This window comes from Arachis ipaensis, chromosome B3 (genome assembly GCF_059453495.1).
Source record: "Arachis ipaensis isolate K30076 ecotype BB chromosome B3, ASM5945349v1, whole genome shotgun sequence".
In the NCBI taxonomy this organism is placed as follows: Eukaryota; Viridiplantae; Streptophyta; class Magnoliopsida; order Fabales; family Fabaceae; genus Arachis; species Arachis ipaensis.
Genome location: NC_142438.1, coordinates 147,713,603 through 147,736,961, shown reverse-complemented (window position 1 = coordinate 147,736,961; position 23,359 = coordinate 147,713,603). Strand labels below are relative to the sequence as shown.

The 23,359-nt window shown below is 36.5% G+C and overlaps 3 protein-coding genes across 9 annotated transcripts; 1 reads left to right on the top strand and 2 right to left on the bottom strand.

Moving 5' to 3' along the window:
• Positions 1 to 3,228: 3,228 nt before the first annotated feature.
• Positions 3,229 to 6,386, top strand: LOC107631947 (monosaccharide-sensing protein 2-like). Its single transcript, XM_016335549.3, has 5 exons — positions 3,229 to 3,333; positions 3,425 to 3,991; positions 4,251 to 5,191; positions 5,416 to 5,603; positions 5,689 to 6,386. The coding sequence occupies exons 1-5, from the start codon at positions 3,255 to 3,257 to the stop codon at positions 6,131 to 6,133; spliced, it is 2,220 nt and encodes a 739-aa protein (XP_016191035.1). The 5' UTR covers positions 3,229 to 3,254; the 3' UTR covers positions 6,134 to 6,386.
• A 1,035-nt stretch (positions 6,387 to 7,421) lies between these two features.
• LOC107631946 (glutamate receptor 3.2) lies at positions 7,422 to 11,085 on the bottom strand. 2 transcript variants are annotated; one of them, XR_015907634.1, is made up of 7 exons: positions 10,677 to 11,085; positions 9,227 to 10,554; positions 8,853 to 9,130; positions 8,700 to 8,731; positions 8,208 to 8,602; positions 7,534 to 8,131; positions 7,422 to 7,500 (listed from the first exon to the last, which is right to left on the bottom strand). XR_015907634.1 is itself a non-coding variant. In XM_016335547.3 (6 exons), the coding sequence occupies exons 1-6, from the start codon at positions 10,942 to 10,944 to the stop codon at positions 7,589 to 7,591; spliced, it is 2,844 nt and encodes a 947-aa protein (XP_016191033.1). In that variant the 5' UTR covers positions 10,945 to 11,085; the 3' UTR covers positions 7,422 to 7,588. The 2 variants fall into 2 exon arrangements, 1 of the variants encoding a protein (XP_016191033.1); XM_016335547.3 differs by having other exon boundaries at positions 7,422 to 8,131.
• Positions 11,086 to 11,951: 866 nt separating this feature from the next.
• On the bottom strand, positions 11,952 to 22,756 carry LOC107631948 (uncharacterized). Of its 6 annotated transcripts, none has more exons than XM_088508267.1 (16): positions 22,594 to 22,713; positions 21,834 to 21,964; positions 21,049 to 21,108; positions 20,356 to 20,531; positions 18,923 to 20,123; positions 18,454 to 18,663; positions 18,091 to 18,317; positions 16,733 to 16,807; positions 15,846 to 15,917; positions 15,670 to 15,768; positions 15,523 to 15,594; positions 15,328 to 15,442; positions 14,217 to 14,285; positions 13,646 to 14,000; positions 13,021 to 13,150; positions 11,952 to 12,769 (listed from the first exon to the last, which is right to left on the bottom strand). In XM_088508267.1, exons 4-16 carry the CDS (start codon positions 20,494 to 20,496, stop codon positions 12,338 to 12,340), a joined length of 3,198 nt encoding a protein of 1,065 aa, XP_088364393.1. In that variant the 5' UTR covers positions 20,497 to 20,531; positions 21,049 to 21,108; positions 21,834 to 21,964; positions 22,594 to 22,713; the 3' UTR covers positions 11,952 to 12,337. The 6 variants fall into 6 exon arrangements, with proteins under 6 accessions (XP_088364393.1, XP_088364390.1, XP_088364392.1 ...); XM_088508264.1 differs by having other exon boundaries at positions 21,834 to 21,995; positions 22,594 to 22,686; XM_088508266.1 differs by having other exon boundaries at positions 22,068 to 22,674.
• Positions 22,757 to 23,359: the final 603 nt, after the last annotated feature.

Sequence of the window (23,359 nt, the reverse complement as noted above, 5' to 3'; positions counted from 1 at the left end):
AAAAAAAAAAAAATTATTATAAGCACTTTTATAAATTTAAAAGATTTTTACTATGTTTATACAAGTTACATCAAGTACAAGTAAAATAATGAGTACAACTAAAAATTTTATAATCATTATAATTGAGCTTGATAAAATTTCAAAATTTTTATTATATGTATTTGTTTAATTATTATAAACACTTTGCAAAATTTAAAATTTTTTATTATATAAATAAAATAACATGATTTAATTAACATAGTTTTTAACTCTCATCTCTAAATCCTAAACTATTTAATAACAAATATAGGCATATAAATAACATATTATATTTTTATAAAGTTTAAAACATTTATTTTGCATATGGGAACTAAAAAATTTAGATATAAAAATGAGATACGTGATATATTTTAACATTGTAATTTTTAGTATTTTATAAAATTATAAAAGATACACAAATAGGACCCTCCGATTTGTGTTAAAAAAATAAAAAATTTTGAGGTACACAAATTGGAGGGTCTAATTTCTGTTTAACACAAATGAGATGATGTCTCCGTCCGATTTATATACCTCTATAAATCAGATAGTCCGATTTTTATACTCTAATTAAACGATTCCAACAATTTTTAAAAAAATACCATTACCACTCCAATATCAAAAACAAAAAATTGGTAATTTGTTCTCCTATATAAAGATTTAAAGTTGGGTCCTATGAAAATCTTTTCAAGTTTAGCTGCTCATAATTTTACAGTAAATAAGTCAAAAAAAAAAATATTAGAAAAAGAACACAAATGAGGATTATTACGTACTGTTGAGATTGATGATATGAAAGTGTTAGTCGAAAAATATTTTCGACTAGAATAAGCCAATTCGAGATATTGAAGGGATATTAGGGTGAGAACAAAGGTCAGAATAATGCACGTACATGTATTTATTAGAAGTTATTTTACATAGACTCGGCTTAGCCATTTTTGGGAATCGAATAGGAGGTTGAAAGGGAAATCGGACGGTTACACTAAAAGGAGAAGTTGAAGACTTTCACCATGTGAGGAAATTATGGGTAAAATTTATTAGCAAACGAGCGGGAACGGTTATCTGGAAGTGTGCATACAAGACAACATCATGAAATTAATGATCGGTTATAGGAATAGATTATAAATATTAGAAAGTTTTGGGAAATAAGGGTTGGAATTTACTTCAGAAATTACTGACGCACACTCACATCCCAGTGACTTTCTGAGTCTGCTTCGAGTCAATTTTCTATAGAATTCCTTCCACTCGTCTTTAATTTTTCATTTACATTTTCTGTAAAACTTTACTTTTCCTGCAAATCTATCTTTTCAGCACCATTTATTTTCCTTGTCAGATTTATATTCCAACACCTTTAATTCAATCGAAGGCACTTTATTGCTTGGTTTCAATTCAATGTAAAACATTTCGATTTCAATCAATTTATTTTTCGAATCTCTTCTTTTTCACTTTTTTTTTATATTTTTTTGGCATTTTTTTAATTTATTTCTTGTTTTGATACTCATCTAATCCAAGAACCTTTTGATGTACTTATAGAACTGATACTTATAAAAGAGAAGTAGATTTTGCTCCTAGACTATTAGAATCAAACCACCATCGATTTGCTAAAAATTAACAAAACAGAAAAAAAAAAAAAACTAAAATACAAAACCCAACCAACCTAGACTGACCCCATCCGCTCATCCCGATGAACTTTTCCCCATCACATATGAGAATGCTTAGGTGCTCGAAATGCAAATTATAATGTTTGTACTAATTTACTAATTGTATGGTAAATTATTAATTGATATTTATAATAAAAATATTTTAATGTATAATATACAAATTAATTAAAAAGAATGAACTTTTTATTTATTCTGAAAACACTTCAGAATGACTCTTTAATCATTAGTCACAAACTGCCACACCCTTCCTTCTTTTTAATTTAATTCTTATTTTTTAGACTATATTATAAAGTTCATACTTTTTAAAAATATAGACAAAAAAAAATGTATAGGTTCACTTAGTTTTAATATAGTATATTAATATAGTATTATTTGTTAGATCACCCACTCAACCTAATTTTATTCACTTGGGAACAATATCTAAAAAAAATAAAAAATTCATAAATAACACTTAATTGAGAGCATGATAAGTATCTTCAAAGTTAAAAGTAATCACTCCAATTCATGGACTTATCAAGTGATCATGAAAAAAAATTAACTACTAATGTCAATCATGACGAAATAGGTATACTTTTGTAACCAAAAGAAAAAAAAGAAACCATGACTATAAGTTTTAGATAAACAAAATAAATAAGTACATTTAACATGATTCTTTAATTAACGCAATTAGATAAAGGATATGAAGGAAAGAAAAATGTTTAATGCAATTTATATATGCTATAAACAATAAAATATTCTTAACATTTTCAAGAAGACGGTAAAAAAGAAAAAAGAAAGTTAAATTAAAATAAAGCAAATAATTTTTTTTTAAAAAGTGTTATTTGCAGTAATGATAAAAAAATAATCTAAATTTATTTTATTCAATTTAATATTTAATAATTATAAATTAATTATATCTAAAATTTTTTAATTATTTTAACAATAATTAAAAGATATAAAATAATTTTTAATCTTTTCTGGTCGTTATTATTTTATTATTACTTACTATTTTTGTAAAAAGCAAATTGCGTTTGAAGGGGAAGCGCGAATGTGATGTGATCTATCTTTGTCGTATTGCTAATAACTGAATGAATGCCGATTGAGAAGCGAGTAACAAGGGCAGGTATCTGGTCTAGAGCATCTGTTGCAGAAAGAACAGGGCGACTCATCCGATAGAATTCATTACTTTTTCCCAGTTCTACTTTCTTGCTGCCAAATAGGAATACCATAGCTAATACTACTATTCTTCCTTTATGCTATTCATTGCACAAGCACTAGTGTGGAAATGCTCTGCTCTGCTCCACTCAGTATTACTGTTATGATTTCTATTGCTATTAGTTATTAGTTAATGATAATAATAATTGAATTAAAAGAGCGAGCTCATACTTTTTAGCATCTGAGCTCATACTGTTACTATCGTGTTCTTAATCTGTCTACATGGTTACATACATTTATACATCATCCCCTTAGCATTAACCCCATCCCGAATTGGTTTCTGATATTGATCCATCAACCTAGTTATCTATTACTATTATTTTGATCTGCTGTTTCTGTTAGTTCCCTTGAGAAGCTGATCGATTAATTACCAAATAAAGTGAAAAAATGAGTGGAGCTGTTCTTGTTGCCATAGCTGCTGCTATCGGTAACATGCTACAAGGATGGGATAATGCTACCATTGCAGGTGAGCTCAATTCAACTTGTCTTTCCCTTCTTGCAATAATAATAATAATAATAATGAAAAATTGAAACGCGGATTGGATTGATGCATGTAGGATCCCTTTTGTACATAAAGAAGGAGTTCAAATTGGAAAGTGAGCCGACGGTAGAAGGTCTAATCGTGGCCATGTCACTGATTGGAGCGACACTGGTGACCACATGCTCTGGAGCTGTGTCGGATATGTTGGGCCGCCGTCCTATGTTGATAATCTCCTCTCTCTTTTATTTTTTGAGCTCTCTCGTTATGTTGTGGTCTCCAAATGTCTACATTCTCCTCTTTGCAAGGCTCATAGATGGCCTGGGCATTGGTTTGGCTGTCACCCTGGTCCCTCTCTACATATCCGAGACTGCTCCACCAGAGATTCGTGGACTACTCAACACGCTTCCCCAGTTCACTGGCTCCAGCGGAATGTTCCTCTCCTATTGTATGGTCTTTGCCATGTCACTTACCAAGGCGCCAAGCTGGAGACTCATGCTCGGTGTTCTTTGGATTCCCTCTCTCATTTATTTTATGCTCACACTCTTCTTCTTGCCCGAATCTCCAAGATGGCTTGTCACCAAAGGCCGGATGTTTGAGGCCAAGAAGGTTCTGCAGCGGCTTCGTGGCAGGGATGATGTTGCCGGTTGGTTGTTGCTTTTCTTTCTCTCTCTCTCTCTCTCTCTTTTTTTAAAAAAAAAATTCTTTTATGAATTATTTCTGAAATCACCCTTACGTCTCCTTCCTCCTTCTAAGCCAAGTAGGATGTTTTATAGTCACTTAAACTCTACATTCATCCCGGCCGACGCTGGACGTTCAGTTGTTATATTTCCAGAGTAGTATTATTTAGGGTTATTTATATGCACGATTTTGGTGGTAACTTCCTTGTCCTTTTCCATGACCAGGTGAGATGGCTTTATTGGTTGAGGGTCTTGGAGTGGGGGGTGATACGACTATAGAGGAATACGTAATTGGTCCAGTCAATGAATTCAGTGATGTGGAGGATCCTTCAGCCGGAAAAGAGCATATCAAATTGTATGGGCCAGATCGAGCTCCATCCATGATTGCGAAACTCGCATCTGGACAAAGTTCCATTGGCCTTGCATCTCGAAAGGGAAGCATAGTAAATCAGAGTGCTCTAGTAGATCCTCTAGTGAAGCTCTTTGGTAGTGTCCATGAAAACATCCCAGAAACAGGAAACACCCTTTTTTCCAACTTTGGAAGTATGTTTAATGTTGGAGGAAATCAACCTAGGAACGAAGATTGGGATGTAGAAGAAAGCCTTGCCAGAGACGGTGATGATGTGTCCAATGCTGCTGCTGGTGATGCCGACGACTCTTTGCACAGTCCACTCATCTCACGTCAACCAACAAGTGGTATGGATAAGGACGCACCTGCTCCTGCCCATGGTAGCCAATTAAGCATGAGGCAAGGCAGTAATTTGCAGGGGAATGCTGGAGAACCCCTTGGTGGTAGTACAGCCATTGGTGGTGGTTGGCAGCTGGCATGGAAGTATTCTGAAAGAGAAGGGCCAGATGGGTCAAAACAGGGTGGTTTTCAGAGAGTCTATTTACACCAAGACGGGACCCTTGGATCCAAGCGCGAGTCTCACCTTTCACTTGTAGGTGGTGCTGATGGGCTGACAGATGGCGAGGTTGTTCATGCGTCTGCTCTGGTCAGTCAGCAAGCCCTTTACAACAAAGAGCTTATGAATCAGCAGCCAGTAGGACCAGCTATGATTCATCCATCTGAAACAGGTGCAAATGGGCCTAGTTGGAGTGATCTTTGCGAACCTGGAGTGAAGCAGGCGTTGATTGTGGGTGTGGGGCTTCAAATTCTTCAGCAGGTGATGACATCATTTTGGTGCTCACTGCCGTTATTTACTTATTTATATTTTTCAATTGCCTTGATACGACAGCATTACACATTACATTGTTTTGTAGCCAAATCACGCTTACTGATGCTTCAACAGCGCAGTTTGACGCTCCTTGAACATGCATGGCTAACCAGTTATACTGTGTGTTTGTAATGAAAAGTGAAAAGCATCTAACTACTCTTTGAACATTGCAGTTCTCTGGTATAAATGGGGTTCTCTACTACACACCTCAGATTCTTGAGCAGGCAGGAGTTGGTTATCTTCTTGCAAGCTTGGGCCTTAGTTCCACTTCTGCGTCGTTTCTTATTAGCACTGTGATAACCTTGTTGATGCTACCTTGTATAGCTGTTGCCATGAGGCTCATGGATATATCGGGAAGAAGGTATATCGACATGGTATTCTTATGGTTTGTCCATTTTTGTTTTGCTTAAATTAAATGATAAGGTTACTGTTGAATATTGGTTTAGGGCTTTGCTGTTGAGCACAATCCCGGTCTTGATAGCATCTCTTCTGATATTAGTGCTAGCGAGTTTTGTGGATTTGGGGAGTGCCGTGAATGCAGGAATCTCAACAGCAAGCGTGGTTGTGTACTTCTGCAGCTTTGTGATGGGATTTGGACCGATTCCAAATATCCTCTGCGCGGAGATCTTCCCCACGCGAGTTCGGGGTCTCTGCATTGCCATATGCGCTCTTACCTTCTGGATTTGTGATATCATCGTCACCTACTCTCTCCCAGTTATGCTCAACTCCTTAGGCCTTGTAGGTGTTTTTGGTATCTATGCGGTTGTGTGCACTATAGCCTGGGTATTTGTCTTCTTGAAAGTCCCAGAAACCAAGGGCATGCCACTAGAAGTCATCATAGAGTTCTTCTCTGTCGGGGCAAAGCAGGCACAAGCTGCCAATAATATCTGACTTCCCATCACCGCATATTCATATTTTCTTTCTTCCCTTTTTTTGCGGACGCTGGAAAGTGGAAAGAGAAGGACTTCCCCCAATTTTCCATGAGTTGATCAGATTCACAAAGGAGAAAGTATGTTCATCTTCAAAGCGTTCATTTTATTTTTCTGGCCTTGTAGGCATCAACATACTAGCTCAACAAAGAATTTTAACGAGATTTGAATACAACTTTTAGTTCCCGAAATTGTGATTTTGTTTGCCAAAAGAAATTAATTTACCTCCAAAAACAAAAATTTGATAGGTTCCTATCTCATTATCCTATATTAAATTAATGTTTGATTTATTATTTTTTTTAATTTATATTAATTTCTTTATAATAGTAGTAGTACTGTAGTAGTACTAGTTTGATATTTTCTTGGACATGGTAATTTGATCATCTTAAAACTAAATTGTTATAAGAATTCAAACTGACTAGTTTTTAATTTCTCATATCAACCAAAAATAAACGTCACATCTTAAAAAATCCACAACATGTCTAAAACCCAAAAACAAAATGAAAAAGAAATTTCTTGATCGACCAACCAGGGAAAGCGCAATGGGTATCGTAATGTTTCGGAAGCCTTCACATATTTTAGCCAAGAACAAGCGGTGGATGGGAATGAACTATTTGTATCGGAGATAACCTATAATTTCATTGATTGATACAAGGAATAATTTGATCTATAATGCTTGCACAGTTAAACCACCGTAAAAAATTACTCAATAGTCAATAACGTCATGTTTACAAATTACAAATCTTAATGTTTTCGGTAACTAAATCGGTCATTATATAGAATACATATAAAAATAAATTAAAAATACATATTTATATATAAATATATAATAATTAATTTGATGACTAATTAATTGACTTGGAAACAAGTTGAAAAGACAAAAAATTCTATAAAAATTATAGTTAAGAGTAAAGACTCCAAATATATGTATTTTATATATAGACTCTTTGTGTCTCATCAAACAAATGACCACGTTGTGCATGTCACCACTAGACAAACGCTATCCATGTTACCTATACACACCCAAAGTCCTTCCCTAAGTATTAGATCAAGTAAGACCTATGCAAATTTATCAACCACAAAGTTTTAGTTATAGAAAATCTCTCTAGTGGAAACAAATAAAAGCTTTGCTAGATTGACCTAAAATATAAAGGAAGCTAAAGAGAACATTGTTCTACCTTCTAAGAGTAGGTTCTTGGTAAATAAGTACATGGAAGATTGGAAGTTAAGTGAAGGGAAAAGATAAAATAGGAAAAATATGAAGAATAGACATTACTTGGGTGCACTTTAAGATTAAAATTAGTATACAACCCCTGCCAGTCTGCTACCCTGCTGCGATGTCTCACAGTAATATAATTCTACATAAGAAATCGAGAAAAGAGGAGCAAGAAACACACAATGACATCCATTATCTATTCTACTTGATTGCTTGATCGGTGGAACCTGAGTAGCCGGCATTTGGTCCTGACTGTTGAGAAGTGCCTATGTGTATGTGTAATTTCTTGGGCATGGCCATGGTCCTTAAACGGCTGATTCTGGTTCTGGATCTGGAAGATGAGATATCCTCAAGTTTCCTTTTTAACTTGCCGCTGCTGCTGCTGTTGCGTGATGTGTCTTCCTTTTCATCAACGAAGCTTAGAAATGTCTGTATGCGTGCAGAACGTGAGGTGCTGGAATGACCAAAAGGATGATTGCCTCTCTCTCTTTCCGGGGAGTTCTGACTGAATTGGTATGCCACCGAGGGCAAGTAGATAAGGAGCGCCGCCAAACACGCTATCCCGCAGATCAGGAATAGGCCCCGGAAACTGTTGAATTGAAGCTGCTCATCCTGTGCACCGCGAAAACCACAGGCCTTCTTTGAAAGCCACTTATCATGGATCTTGCTAAGTTCACCGTTCTCGGATAGACTCAGAATGGCAGTTGACATGTCAATGGCTAAAGGAGAGTCCCTCCGGAATGCCTGCCACCCAATAGCAGCTCTCATCACAATTTTTAAATCCAAGGGAATAACAAGAGAGATAGAGATAGATACTCACAAATCCCCATCCACTTTTGGTGAACTCTTGGCCCCTAATTGAGAATTGGCAGTGTTCTGACAGGAAGAGTTCAACATATGGGCGTTCATCTACCACAGCGGCAACAGTTCCCTTCTCAAGGGCAGAAGCATATTCTTCTGGCGAGCCAAGGGGAACAAGCCTATGTTTTGGGATGTTGAGTTCCTGAGTGAGATAATTCTCAGCAAATGACCCTACCTGGAATCCTATGGGCTTGTTGCTTGTTATCAAGGTGTCAATGCCCGTTATGGGTGAGGACAGCTGCTGCACAGTTAGAATTGACGTCAAGCTTGCCGTGTAACTTGAATTGATTATTAGAACCACAAAAAGCCATATTATCAGCACAACACGACCAAGTGGGCTAACTGTGTTCTCTCCTGAAACAATATGCAAGCTAGCTGGTTTGTTTCTATAGTTTAATTACAGACTCATGCACTATATATATCTTGGATATGATTCATCAAGTGGACTTACTGTGCGCAAAGAACATAGTTGAGAAACTAAACCTGCAACAACATACAAAGATATGGTGAGGAGGAGTTACATGAGTTATGTTGACAAACTGAACCGACTAGTACAAGGAGGAAGGAATGTATGACTAATAATTTAAAAGCCAAGCGTGCTTGCCAAAGAACAGTGACTATTTGCGTCTTTGGAGGCCCTCGGAACTCATCGTTGGTCCGGTGTTCAAGAATCCAGATCACTGCTCCAACAAGAAGGAAAAAAAGTGCAGTGACACCCCACATGGGTGCAGTAAATGGTCTCAAGAAAGCCCAAGAACTTGACTTCAATCTTTGAACCGGAGCAACCACAACTAGACCTGACTCTATATATGGTTGAGTAAAATCCACGATCTTTGTTCGGTCAGTGACAATTGCAATGTCACCTATAGCAGCATCAAACACCTGATCAAGGACGCAAGCACAATACTATCAATAAAGAGCAGGATATTTAAATTATGACAACTTCTATGCCGGAAAAAAAAAAGCAGCGTTGCTCACATCCGAAGCAATCATGTTGACAAGATCATAGTAGCTTGGATTCTTATGTCCTTCTCCAAACAGAATGAACCTATATTGAATTGGATATGGAAGCAATTTGATGGCAGCGAGGAATATGTCTATGCAGTATCCTTGAACTACATGGGTGCCATTTATTTGTGAGACGATGCCTTGATAACTGGCTCTGTTGGGGACCCCGATTCTGAGTTGCCTCCCACTATGGGGGAAAACCCATCCACGAGGCCTTTCCCTTGTATTTCCAGGCCACGTCACATTGTATAGATGCTGGTTTGAAACAGAGCGGATGGATGTCTTTCTGTGAAGTTTCTCGGGAGTTGTGACAGAGAGGCCAGAGTAATTGGACCAGTATCCAATAGTCCTGTAGCCAGTGGCATGTACATTAAGGATGTCATAGGATGGATGCAGGGGGGATCTGTTTGAGCCAACAAATTGAATCGGCCCTGTCAATCCAGTCGTGTTTATGCGAAGTATGTTATCCAGTAACTGGTTCCCACCATCAAAGATGCTCAAGGAAGCAAGACCAGCCATACCACCAAAATTTGTATTATTGGAGAAAGAGATGGTCCCATTATCAGCAAAGAATAGCTTCAATGCGTGGGCAATGGTCCAAACAGCATCATAAGCGTAGAGTCCGTATGGGTTTAACCCAACAGAGCCATTACTAATGTGCTTCCACCTTGAGATGAATGCCTGTTTTGGTCTTGACAAAGGGGTGTGAGGGCGAAGCGTGAGAACTCCCCGGATATCCAGAGAGTTGGAGGTGTTTGAAGTTGAATCTAAGACAGTTGAAAGCCAAGTAGTAGCTATCCAAACATAGCCTTGCCTCATCATCCCTAGTCTTTGAGCCACATCAAAAACCAAGAGACCTGTTTGGGCAAAGGTGTGCACTACAACCACTCGAGCTTCCATGCTTTGAATCTTGGCCAGCTCAGAGGATACATCGCTTGCGCTGGCTGTTGGATCAGGGGGCAGTGCTGCTTTATAAGACAACTTACAGCGTTTCTCTGCAAGCTTATCCCCCAACACAGTTATGCCATTTCGGCTCTGATCATCGTCGCTGAACACCGCAATGACCTCTCTCCAACCATAATAGCTAATCATGTCTGCCACCGCAGTCATCTGGAACTGATCGCTGGGTGCAGTTTGAACGAAATAAGGGTACTGAAGAGGCGACAGAGTGGGATCAAGAGCCGTAAAGGAGAGTAGAGGGACGTGGAGCTCATTTGCAAGATGCGAAAGCACATGGGCCATCCCCGAATTTTGCGGACCAATTATTGCTACAGTGTCCGTCACCAACAACTTGAGGGCTGTCATATATTTTACACAATTACCCAACTGTGAATGATGCATGAATCATGAATCATGATGATGAGTGCTAGCTAGTAGTAGTGAAGAAAAATAAAGATGCAAGAGATTGGTGGTACGGTACCCCCAATGAAGCTAAGAAAGCCACTGAAGTTGGAGTCATGGACGGTGATAGACAATTTACGTCCACCCAGGATGCGAGGATCTGCATTGACGTCCCTCTCAGCAGCTTGGATCGCAATTTTGGAAACTCTCCCGTTTATGGTTTTCAATGTGAAGATGGCACCGATTTTGACGACTTCACTCTCACTGCTGGATGCTCCGTCTCCATGCAATAATAGAAGCAGTAGTAATGTTGTTAATGCATGGCATTGTGGCAGATGATTATTCATCGATGATATATGAAGGCGGCACTGTTTCCGATGGAAATTAGTGATGATTATATTATAGCTAGAAGGAGGCAGGGGTTCGGTTTGTGATAGCCGGATAGGTCATAGTGAATTTAAGTATTTAACAACACCTGACCTTTCAAAAGGAAAGACAGAAAAGAGAAGATAATAGTCTACACTACTCTACTACTCAATAGTGCTCACTAGAGGACCACCTATCCACCAGGACCTACTCTGCTCGTGCACTCCACCACCACTACAGTAAGTGAGGCACTGGCAAGTCGCACTTGGAGATGGAGTGGACCGCACCACTTGGAACTATGTTTTCTAGTCTCTCACTAGGTAGGAGCAATATATGAATGAATAAAATCCAATACATGCGCGTTGGATAGTGGGTCATGTTTTCATTTCATTTTTCACGATTTCCACGTGGGAGTGCTGTTTGTATCTACAAATTAAATACCTATGTGACTGCCATGGACGATTGGACGTCGGATTCTATGCTTTTCATCCACAATGCTATAGAGACCACCGTTCATATAACAACATTATTGGATAAAATAGATGAAATTCATTTTATTATTTTTTTTATTCTCGTTATCAACAGTAATTTTTTAATTTGACTACTGGTATATCATAGGAGTAGATTTTCTTAATTTTTTTTCTCGGTAAAATATAATCTTTTATCATTAAATATCTTCTTATATATTTTTTCTTAGTCCTATTCAAAGAATGTAAAATAAAAAATCACACTTTCTAAAATAATTGAAAAAAAATTTGAAAAAAATCCATTCTTGTATATCATTTATTGCTAAAATTTTTCAAAAACAAAAAAAAAAAGAAAATTTCTCAATTTTATTCAAAAAAATGCAAAAATGCAAATAGATCGATATGGGCATGATGGCTCGGAAGATATAGCTCCTGAAATTGACAAGAGGAAGGAGCTATATTTCTCGGAGCGATATCCAGACGAATATGAAGCGCATGGAGAGTAAGAAAATATAACCGTGTTTGGAAAAAGTTAGATTCAATTAGATGGATTTGAGTTCAAATTATATTTAGCAGTATGAAATAAAACGCAATCTTTTTTTTTTTTTTTTGGGTAAACAAATAAAACGCAATCTATTACCCCAAAAAAGCCGAAAACAAAGAATCACAATGAAACTTCCCTCACCAGACAACAATCCGATAGTCATCGGGACCACAATCCTCTTCAAGTGGACAAAGGTACCCTACGGAAAAATTACGAACCAACATGGCAAAATTATAAACAGGTTCAGAATAACAAGGAATACACAGGATTAATACAATGAATACAAATGCCAGGTTCCCAACAATGTGACAGACAACCCATTCCATCAGAGGCAACACCGCAAATAGGAAAAGAACCACAAAACTAAAAAGCACTCCACTTATCAGAACCTCTTCTGTGAGCTTCGTTTTCTGATGAAGTCCTAAATGGCCCAGAGCCAAAGGGATCTGAGTCATCAAATGCCGGAAAGCCTTGAAGATGATCAAAGTCCATATCTCTGCGGACTGAATCAAACCGCGTTGGTGTCTCCCGAGTAGATAAAGTGCCACTATCCTCTGAACGGAAAGAATCAAATCTAGAGAAGTTGTCAAAAGAACTGTCCAACCACTCTTTGGGCCTTTGTGGAGAGCTGCTGGAGCTGAAAAGTGGTGTGTTTGGAACAGAATCATCAAAACTGAATCCGCCACTCTTCAGGAAGGGATCACCACCCTGTGGTGAACCTGTTTTAATCGAGCCAAGGCCCAGATCCCCAGAACCAAAGAAATAGTCATCTCCAGCTCCCTTAAGATCTCTCTCCTGTAAACAAAAACACAGTGTAATCAGCACTCAGCAGACTGCTAGAGGAAAAATCTCCATTGCTCAAACATGTGGCAGCAAATGGAAATCTTAAATATAAGAAATAACAAGTAGACATAGAGATGACGGGAATTCAGCAGAATAGAAGGTAATTATCATATCCAAGTTGAAACCACGTGTTGCACGGCTAATGAAAATTTGAAAAGGAAAGAATTTTGCTGTGACAATAAATAAGTTGAGAATTTTCATACCTCGTTTGTGGTGCTACTGGCATTGAATCCCCAAACTGAGTCAATATCATCATTAGCGTCAAAGGTTCCCCAATTTGGTTCGTCAAAAATTTTCTCACCAGAAAAGACAGACTTGACTCCACTATGATCACTGCACATGCAACATTATATAAGCAATTATTCTACAAGATCATAACATTGTATCAACTGAAACAAAGAAAAAATGAAATAACCCATATAAGTATCCGTTTGAAAAATAATATTGTTGGATTTAAAGTCCATAACGCACAAAATGTTAATAAAATTCACAGCAATTAGCAATGTTGTAAGAGGTGGAATGCAAATTGAAATAGCCTGAAAAACTGCAAGGCTAAAAAGTGAAGGTTTTACGCCAAAAGAATACTTTCATGACCTAGTTGTTAATTGGAGTCCATGGAGCTAACAATAATGTACACGATTTTGCTGCTACATAGTGATGATGAGGATGATGATGGTAGTAGTAATTGTCTATATAGCAATTACCAAGAACTTCAAAGGCATAAAACCATCACAATCATCGAAATTAAGGATACATCCACTAATATTACAACCCAATCACCAATCACAAACTGACCAACATACGGAAAACTAGGATGCAAAACCATACCTTTGGGTTCCTTGTATGATATCTTGATCACGGGGTGAACGATCTTCGCCAGCAGCAATCATCCCCATGCCAGAGTCAGCAAAGTCTCTCTGGGGACTTCCAATAGAACTCCTAGAAAATGGACTGTTAGGAACACTTTTTGCAGACCCATCTTCACTTTTATTATGAATATTGCCAACTTCTTGCTCATCTGTGTTCTGGGGATTTTCAGACTTTTTATCACTCTTAGGTGAAGCTGCAATTCTGGAACTATCAATTTCTGAATCTTTCTGTTTCGAAGCCAATGGCAATTTTTGTTTCAGAGGTGCGATGATGTTTTGCACATCAAGTGTGAGTTCTTTGACAAAGGCGAATTCTGCAATGAAGAAATACAGTAATAGCCGTTAAACCATAATTCTATTTGCAGTCACTTGAACTGTATAACTGCTTAAAATTAATCCCACCGAACACCCCTCAGAGAAAATAACAATCAGCAATGACCTTTAATAACGTTATGTAAAGAATTCTCAAAAGTTTAATGGAAGGTGTTATACGTTATAGACAGCAATATATATAGGGTCATTGTGGATACCTTTATCTTCAAGCTTATCCCAATCTTCATCCCAGTCAGCAGCTCCTTCTTGGATACCAGGCTGCCAGCCTTAAGGGATAAAATTGCATGAGGCCAGAGAATATAAGAATGACATAACATGAACGCAATGCAATTGGTTTTTCGATATAAAAAATCTAGTTGAAGAAAGCACACGGAACTCCTGGCAACCACAAAGCGAGGAGAAATAACAGGACGCAAACAAAAGGAGATTAATACTATCTATGTATCAATAGGCCAACAATAATTAAGTAAGACAGCAAAAACTTAGCAACTTTTTTCAACATGGACGGAATCAGTTTTCTACTCTTATTTAATATAGCAAAAGAGAAATGCAACTGCAAAGATTCAGAGAAATACAAAGGATGAGCAGGACACGACTTTACACGTGAAAAAGTAGGAAAACACTGAAAAAAATTGGTACAAGTGAGAAAGTCAGTGCAACAAAGCTTCAAACTCAATCAGCATCTGTTAAATAAACCCTTTATAAAAGGTCATGAGCTTTGCACCAAATAGAGGGTCACTATGCTACTTTTAGTTTGTGTTTTGATGCTTTTTTAAGAGAAATAAATACAAGGTGTGTAGCTTATCTTGCATGTTGTCCCAGCAAAGTTAGTGGGTTACAAGTTGCCCTTCTTTTCATATAATGAATGCATTTATCCAACATTTGACAACAATTACAGCCGCAACTACAACAAAGAACCACAAAAGTGGCAACACATCATATTTCTTGTTTAAAAAACAACCAAAACACAAGAAAACATTTTTGTTTACAACAAATGAGAGTTTAATGAGATTATATTGTAATCTGTCCATGCATATCAATGACAACAATATTGATAAAGGATACACAAGAAGAGCTGAAAAAATATATGCTAAATACCACTTGATTGGGAAACCTATTTAAGTCTCAATGATTTATGTGATACTCATGCTGAACCAAAAACAGTATTCAACAACTAAAACCATTTCTAATATTGATACAACAACAAAAGAACAAAATAAAAGCAGCAATTCCAAATAACAAAGCTATAGGCATCCAAAAGACTAGGGATTCCTGAAACGAAATAATAACATATAAATTAAAAATTACCAAAGGGTAGTTCCACAAGTGTTGTTGGCTTTGCACGTAATCCATACTTCTTACACCGGTTGTTTAGAGATTTTACCAGTTCATCAAGGTCTGATTGGATACAATCAGCATGAGCCTGAAAATTGTGGATGACTTTATTAGATATGATTAGAATTTCTCAGGATGGATATAAATGCTTGATAACGTCAAACCTACCAGTAAAGAATCATCTACATTTCCATCTTGTTCCATCTTGGCAATTGCTTGATACACTTCAATTTTTTTCTCCTGCAAATCAAATAAATATATAATTTGAGAGTACTTAAGAACAGGCTGGAAATAACAACCTTTTAACATATGCACCTGTATGTCACGAAATGTGGCTTCCTCAGTAGTTAACTTGGATGATACATCTCCAACTTGTTTATATTTATCATCGTACTTTTTTGTGAGGATCTCAACCTATGAATGATAAATTGAGAAAATGATAAATATGGTTTGGAGGCAAAAAGAACACAGGTAATTCTAAAGTAAGATACCTCACGCTTGTCAGCTGATGTCCTTTCTATGATCTCATTAAGACGATTGTCACATCTGCTCTTGTACAGAACCTTAGCCAGAAAAAGAACAAGAAATCTTTTCAAAAAGGGAAACAAAAGCAAAAAAGAAAAATTAAGATTTCATTTATCTTAAATTCTAAACCACAAATAGAATGTGAAAGTGGAAGAAGGAGTTTTCACAAATTCTTCTGTTCTTAGTATCCAAATTTTTCAAATAGACACAAAGGAGAGCAACCTGACATTCACACCATTCTTGTCATCTGATATTTTGAGGAAGCAAATGATACGTAATATCCGTCATCTCCACAATCCAAATATAACATATCAATGAAACATTTGGGATTAAATTTCCAGTTTTACCATTCATAATATTCCAAACACACCAACAATCAAGAAATGTAGAGAGATATTAATAGAATGAATTAATAAGCTGAAAACTGAACAAGGATCTTTTAGGAAGAATATTTCATAATCATACATTGGTTTTGGGTTATTGGTCCCTATGCATGTGGCTAAAGTTACAGATGAAAAGGATGGAGGGAGATTTTTTTATTTTTGGCCAGTAGTTATCTAGAGAAGTAACCAAAGGCTGACATAAGGGGGAGTCACACCTATTAATGAGAAACGTAATACTAAAATCATCACAATGAGTAAAATATCCTTCTTAGCAAGATCCCTTCTTTAAGTGATTAAGAAACCATGGTATCAAAAGAATTTCCTACCAAATTAGATTTTAGATAAAATGGTATATAGCTCAGCCTCAAATGGAATGAACAGTCAAATCTAGAAAGGAGACAAGTAAATATTAAAAGGTACAAACTACGGAGTTTTAATAAGAGATAAAGGTAAGCCAAGAAAATACTCACAAGTTCCTGCATTTTTGCATGGCAGAATTCTATTTTCTCTCTGGACTCCACAATTTCTTTCTCAAGTGCTTCCACCTGCAGTTAACAAAGGAATACAGACATAATAATTAACTGTCTTCAATTTGGAACACAATTGAGTATAATCAGGTATACACAGGCAGGAACGGATCCAGAAATACTATTTTGGAGGGGCCAATAACATATATAATATTAAAAAATTATACAAAAAATTATATAATGTAAAATGTATTACAAAAATATATCGATAGAGAATATATTTTAAAGTACAAAAAATATGTATGTATTTTTTATTAACGAAGTGGTCGATTTTTCGTATCATAAAATGTATCGATAATAGAATTTGTGTCAAATTTTTCAGCAATTTTCTTTTCAATATAATTAAAAGACAATTAGTAAGAAATTAACCTTTTATTTTGTTTATGAGTTATTCTTCACAATAATTCATCGCTAAAAAAGATCTCTCAGTTGTAATAGTTAAAACAGAGAGAATTAATAGCAAATGAATCAAGAAGGACGCTCACAAGAAGAAAAAAAAATATACTTTATGGGATTTGAAAAATTTTATTTAATTAAAAAATATTAGTAATAATATCTTTTCAGATTTTTAATATTGTTACTTACTTTTTTAGTTATTAGAAATCATTAATATTTAGGTTAGGCTAGACTTTTATTTATATTAGACTAAATACTAAATAAATTTTTAAAAAATTAAATTATACTTAATAACTTATTACTATTAATCTTTTTTTTAAAAAAGTTGGGGGGGCCGAGGCCTCCACTCGCCCCCCCTTAGGTCCGTCAACAGGCTGACATAATGATATGCATTCAACGAATGACTATTTAGAATATGAACTTTCCATTCTGCCTTCAGAGATACTACTGACACCCAATAATTTTCATATTACAACCAGTATCAGCATAATAGATTAAGGGAATAAGCATTCATTTTGAAATTATAATACAACTCACATTGTCATTTCACCACATCCCAAAATAAGTTGGTTTTATTTATGACCATGGACAATCAGAAAGAGTTACCTTTTACGAAACTAAAATTAATCTTTAAACAATGGTAGTCGGATAATAGACAGGCAAAATACAGCTGGCAATAGGTTACTTGTGCTAACTTTTCCATAAAAGCAACAAAGAATCCGCAGCGGCATTAATGGAATACAAAATTCAAAAGTAGAGCTATCAAAATACAAAAATACCAGTCAAAAAGCTGTAGTTCAACTGCCAATGTCACTGTTCAAGATCATGCACTTCCAAATATGCTCAAACAAATGCAAATTATCGTACAACAATATTAAGCACAGAAACAAAAAGTGAATGGTTACCTTCTTATCAGCTTCTGATGCTTCTTGAAACTTTGAATTAATTGAATTTTGCTCATCTGAACTCAACTGATTAATGACGTGCTTCTCCAACACTGGAACTTGGGACTTTTGCTGTTTTTGAAGTCCTTCATCAGACAGAAAAACAGAAGCTGGCCTTGGTGGCCGGCCTGTAGTTGGGTTCACTCGTTGAGCACCAGGGTCACTCATCCCTTCCTCTTGTTGAAAACCTTCCAAAAATAGAGGGTATAGAGAAAAATACTAGTTTAAATATTTTCCATATATACAAATGATTGTGCGGACGTGTGTGTGTGAGAGTGAGAGGAAAAGGGGGAGGGGGAGAACCAGTAATTCTTGGACACCAACCTGATGGATTTCCCCAAGTTACAGAACTGTACTGAGTGGCAGGTAGGCCAGAAGGTGGTAAAGCAAGGAGAATGTTACTTGGAAGTACTCCTGGAAGAGCACGTCCTTCCCTGTGTTGTTCCATTAGGTACAGTGCAATACAAAACTCCCTGAGAGAAAGCATGCTATCATTATCTTGATCAGATAAGTCCCAAACCTGCTTTAAAACCTCTGGAAAATATAATCATATGTAGAACTCATGATCAGGGAATAAGCTAGCCATTGAAAAATTATAAACATGGAACATGTGAAAAATAGGATGATAGAACAGGCATTGCCTGAAACAAATCCAGAAATAAAAAGGACAAGATACCCCATGCAAATCAATCATTCTTAAGCTGACAGCCCATGAAATGGAGAAGAAGAAAACATAAAGAAAGCATTTAAAGCCTCCTGTCGAAGCAAGAACAGAAGTATAAGAAAAATATACCCCGTGGTAATCTCCAGCTAAGGAACAAGTTCCGGGCTTGTTCCCCAGTGATTTTCCCATCCCTATCTGTATCTACTGCAACAAATACTTTTGTATACTTCTGAATATCAGTTGAAGTCATCCTTGGCCATGGAGATTGAGGCTGACTAGAAGCAGAATCCTGCAACCTCACTGGATGTCCAGGTGGATTTGGCATATTATGTGTTTGGACCAAGGCATGCTGATTCTGTTTCCCCACTGGTTGGACCTGTGGAAGCTGTGCACCAACAGGCTGGGATGCAATTGGGCTCTGCAAAGATTCAGTCAAGCTAGTCCTAATAGACTGCTGGTTCCCTCCAGATACAGGAACAGTAGCTGATGAAAGTGGTGAACTTCCAGAAGAAAATCCTAGTGTAGAAGAATCTTTCTTGGGCTGAAACGAGCTTGCAGAGAACATATCCCCTCCAAAGGCTATATCAGAAGCAACACCATTCCCAGAAGTATCCGCTGACTTAGAATCCTTAGCCGCTTGATCAGATGACTTAGTGCCAGAGGCAGGATATTGTCCCACTGCCAGTCTAACATTTGATCCAGATGTTGCAAGCCCAGACACCTCCTGAGTAGATGTGGGACTACTTCCTCTAGGTGCTATTAGAGAGGATGTTACCGCTGGAACACCAACCATCTGGGGAGTGGACCCATCACTTTGTATGCCATGAGTTTCAGCATGAGGTCCTCCACCAGCCATCACTCCACGGATTCCCTGATTGGCAATACCAGGTGCTAGATTAGAAGCACTATCAGGGATATTTTGTGTTGGCTTCACTAATGGGCTTCCCGGGTAAGGAAGATTTTGCTGGTTTCCACTTAAACTTGGGAGTGGCCCTCTTAGTCCAACATTTTGATGGGGCATAGAATTAATATTACTCTGTGATGCAGATGCAGATGCAGATGTAGATGCAGGTGCAGATGCAGGTGTAGCTGTGGTGGTGGGCATAGGTGAAGGCGTAGGTGCAGAAGAATTCAGTTGGGGTGCAACTGTGGCACTAAAATTGATTTGAGGTGCAGGTATTTTAGATGTAGCTGGACCATATAATGCTGCTTTTACTATTTCAGGAGTAAGCTCCCGTTTACTTTGCGCTACAGTGACAAGCTTAAGGGCATTGTAAAACTCTGCCCGACCAAGGAATCCACTCTGGCTTTGGTTTGCAAAAGCCCAAATCTGCAGAAGAAGGCCAGCAAGTGAGTGTTAAGTCAGTAACTGCACTCACAAGTAGGCATAAGAGGACTAACTCAAGTTCAGAGAAAAGCAAACAGGATACTCTAAACCAATAAGATTAAAGCGCAGCTACCAAAGCACAAATAGAGGCAGACGACGAATTAAGAAATAAATGAATGAAAGAATGAATCATTTAACAATAATATATGGCTGGTGGGGCTGTAGGTTCTCTTACCTGAGCGAGGACCTGCTTGGGCAAACCAGAGCCTTGGAAGAAGGAGACAGCTTCGGTGCCACTGATGCGGCCGTCGTGGTCCAAATCAGCATGCCGAAAATAAGCATCAAAGAGATCGACATTAGAAGCTCTAGATGCCATTGCTCCACAGACCGCAATCAACAATCAACACAAAGCTGCACCAGAATTTTGTGCTCAAATGAATTCACAGATTGTGCCATACACTATTGGGGTGTGCATGGTTTGGATTTCAAAAACTTTTGAAGAAATCCAAAGCCAATCCAAATTGAAACCAATTATATGGTTCTAAATCCAAACCATAACTGGTTTTATAGACTAAACTGGTTTCAATCAGTTTGAAAAAATAAACATGTTTAAAACTGGTTCTGAATTTTCAAACTGGTTTTTGTTGTCAACCAGTTTTAAATCCAGTTTTTGCTGCAAATCTGGTTTTGACTGAAAATCCAATAATAAATCTGGTTTTTAAATCTTTTTTCTAATTGCAAATCCAATTTTTGTTACAGTCTTATATTCTGTTTTTAAAACCAATTAACAACCAATCTATACGGAACTATATGTCTAAATGTTCGTTACAACATCAAAAATTAAATCTAAGAAACAAAGATTAATCTATATAACCTTTAGTCTTCATCAAGATGAATGAAAAAGTAATAATGATAGTATGATACTCACTAATCAAGCTCAGAAGTAAGAACCGAATGTTGTATAAATCTGGTTCACAAATCTCAGTACCTAACACAGTGCAGCAGTGAAAGATTCATGGTCATTCGTGTATTAGTAGGAAATGTCAAAGCATGCACTCAAAATCTTAGTGCTTAGAGGCAGCTCTTGCATCTTCTAAAATACATCATTTTACTCCCAAAAGAGACTACCAGAATGCCAAAAAATTCCACTCCCACAGCTAATACAAAGGAGCTAACAGGCAAAAGAATAACTTGGAAAACATTTTTAAGAACCAATATTCAAGAGCACAACTTTCTCAAAACACAATTCATTTGATGATTTGGTCAATGCAAAGCCTGGACCATAACAATCTTAAAACTGAAGAAAAGCCTATCTATTTTACATATGTAGTGCTAAAAGAAAAAGGTAAAATCCTTTCAGTTAATCAATTCAAGAACCCCAAAACTGTTTAAAATAACGTATAATCCAATTATCAATAACAATACTCCGTTTCATTGAATTATCATGCGGATATCATTATGTGTAAAGAAAATTCTATGAATAAAACACACTAGAATTAAGAAGAGAACTATGCACAATGGTAAGATTTCATGATATTTATAATCAAATTCATTATACCCAAAAGAAAAAAAAAAGAAAGAAAAATTGTGTTTCACTAAAAATTGCTATTCAAGTTCCAGTGTGAATAGAAGAGCTGACAGGACAAGAAACATTAATAAAGTTAAGTTGCACAAAGCTCAAGAAATTTTGCTTAAACCAAATGTAAAAGTTACTCAAATAGACGTATTAATGGTTCTTCAAGTTCTTCCAGAGGGGGTATGATCAAGCTTGTTGTTATTCAAAGATACACTAGGGAAGCTGCAAAATTTGGAAAGGAATCCAGCTACCCTTGCCCATGCGGCTACTGTAAGAGTGGCAGAGAAGAACAGTTCGTACTAGAAAAAGGTTATTAAGGTACAGTTGAAATCAATAAAGAATTTCTATGCAAAAGAATATAACTATTGTACCTCATAGAATCATAACTTGGTAGTTAAAGCTAATAGGTTCATACGGTTTCACACTGGTTCAAGAACATGCCAAATAATCTAACACATTGTTTTGCTCCAAAAAGACACTAGCATTATGCCAGTAAATGAACTCTCCCCCCCCCCCCCCCCGGGCCACCGGCGGCGGGGAGCGCGGAGGGAAACCATAATGTCAATTCTATAAGCTCTATTCACATCTTTGCCTAAGCACACTACACGTATACATATAGGAACACAGAACAACAGCAATTTGGTTCTACTAACATAGATTGGAATCAGTTTGTCTTCTACTACCTTGCTCAATCTATTTTTCAAAAACTTAAAATCAGTTTGTCATTTGATATTTTTGGAGTTCCAACCACCCCCAACAAAAACCCACATCAGAAGTGTCCAAAATCAAAGGAAGAACAGCACAGGATGTTAGATCCACCACCCCAAAACAGAGAGACATCAATCAGCAACACGAATTTGGCGGGTGAAAAAAATAAATAAAGCGAAGCATAAAAACCTTGGATCCCGAAACCAGTCTCATTAGATCAATCCACTTTCCACCTGCGATCTTGATTCCCTCGATTCCAATGGCAAAAACATTCCATTTGAGCTTACGGACAATTTTAATCCTTTTTACGTTTCCATTTTTTCAAAAATACCACTGCCTGTTAATTGTATTTTACTATTTCCACTACTATTTTCATTTTTCCCTTTTTCTTTAACTAAAATAAGACCGGACAATGGATAGTAAATTAACGATAGTATATAATAAATAGTAAAAATAGTTATATTTTATAAAATTAAATTAAATATATATAAATTAAAATTAAATTTAAAAGATATTTTATTTAAAATAATTTGTAATAAAAAAAATTAGATGTTGAAATTGTATAAAATTATATTCTTATTTAGTAGTTTAATTTTTATATTTGTTTTAGTTGATAAATTTAATCTTTTTATGTGACACTCGTTTTTTTTATTTGTTGTTGTTAGAGTTATTGTTTTCTTCTTTCTGTCGTAGGTTCTTGTGAAGACATGTATGTGATCTTCATATGATGATATTAATATTGGCGAAATTAGTTTCTATAATCAATGAATAATTTAAATTATAAATAAAAATGATGTCTTGAATAAGTGATTTTTTTGGAGTATTACATGTTTTTATTTGTTGTAGTGGGTGTTAAGAATCAGTATTTTTGTTGGAACAAATGTCTTAGTAACTGTGTATTGTTGAGAATCTTCTTTAAGATTAAAATTATTTATTTTGACTTTAAATATAAGTG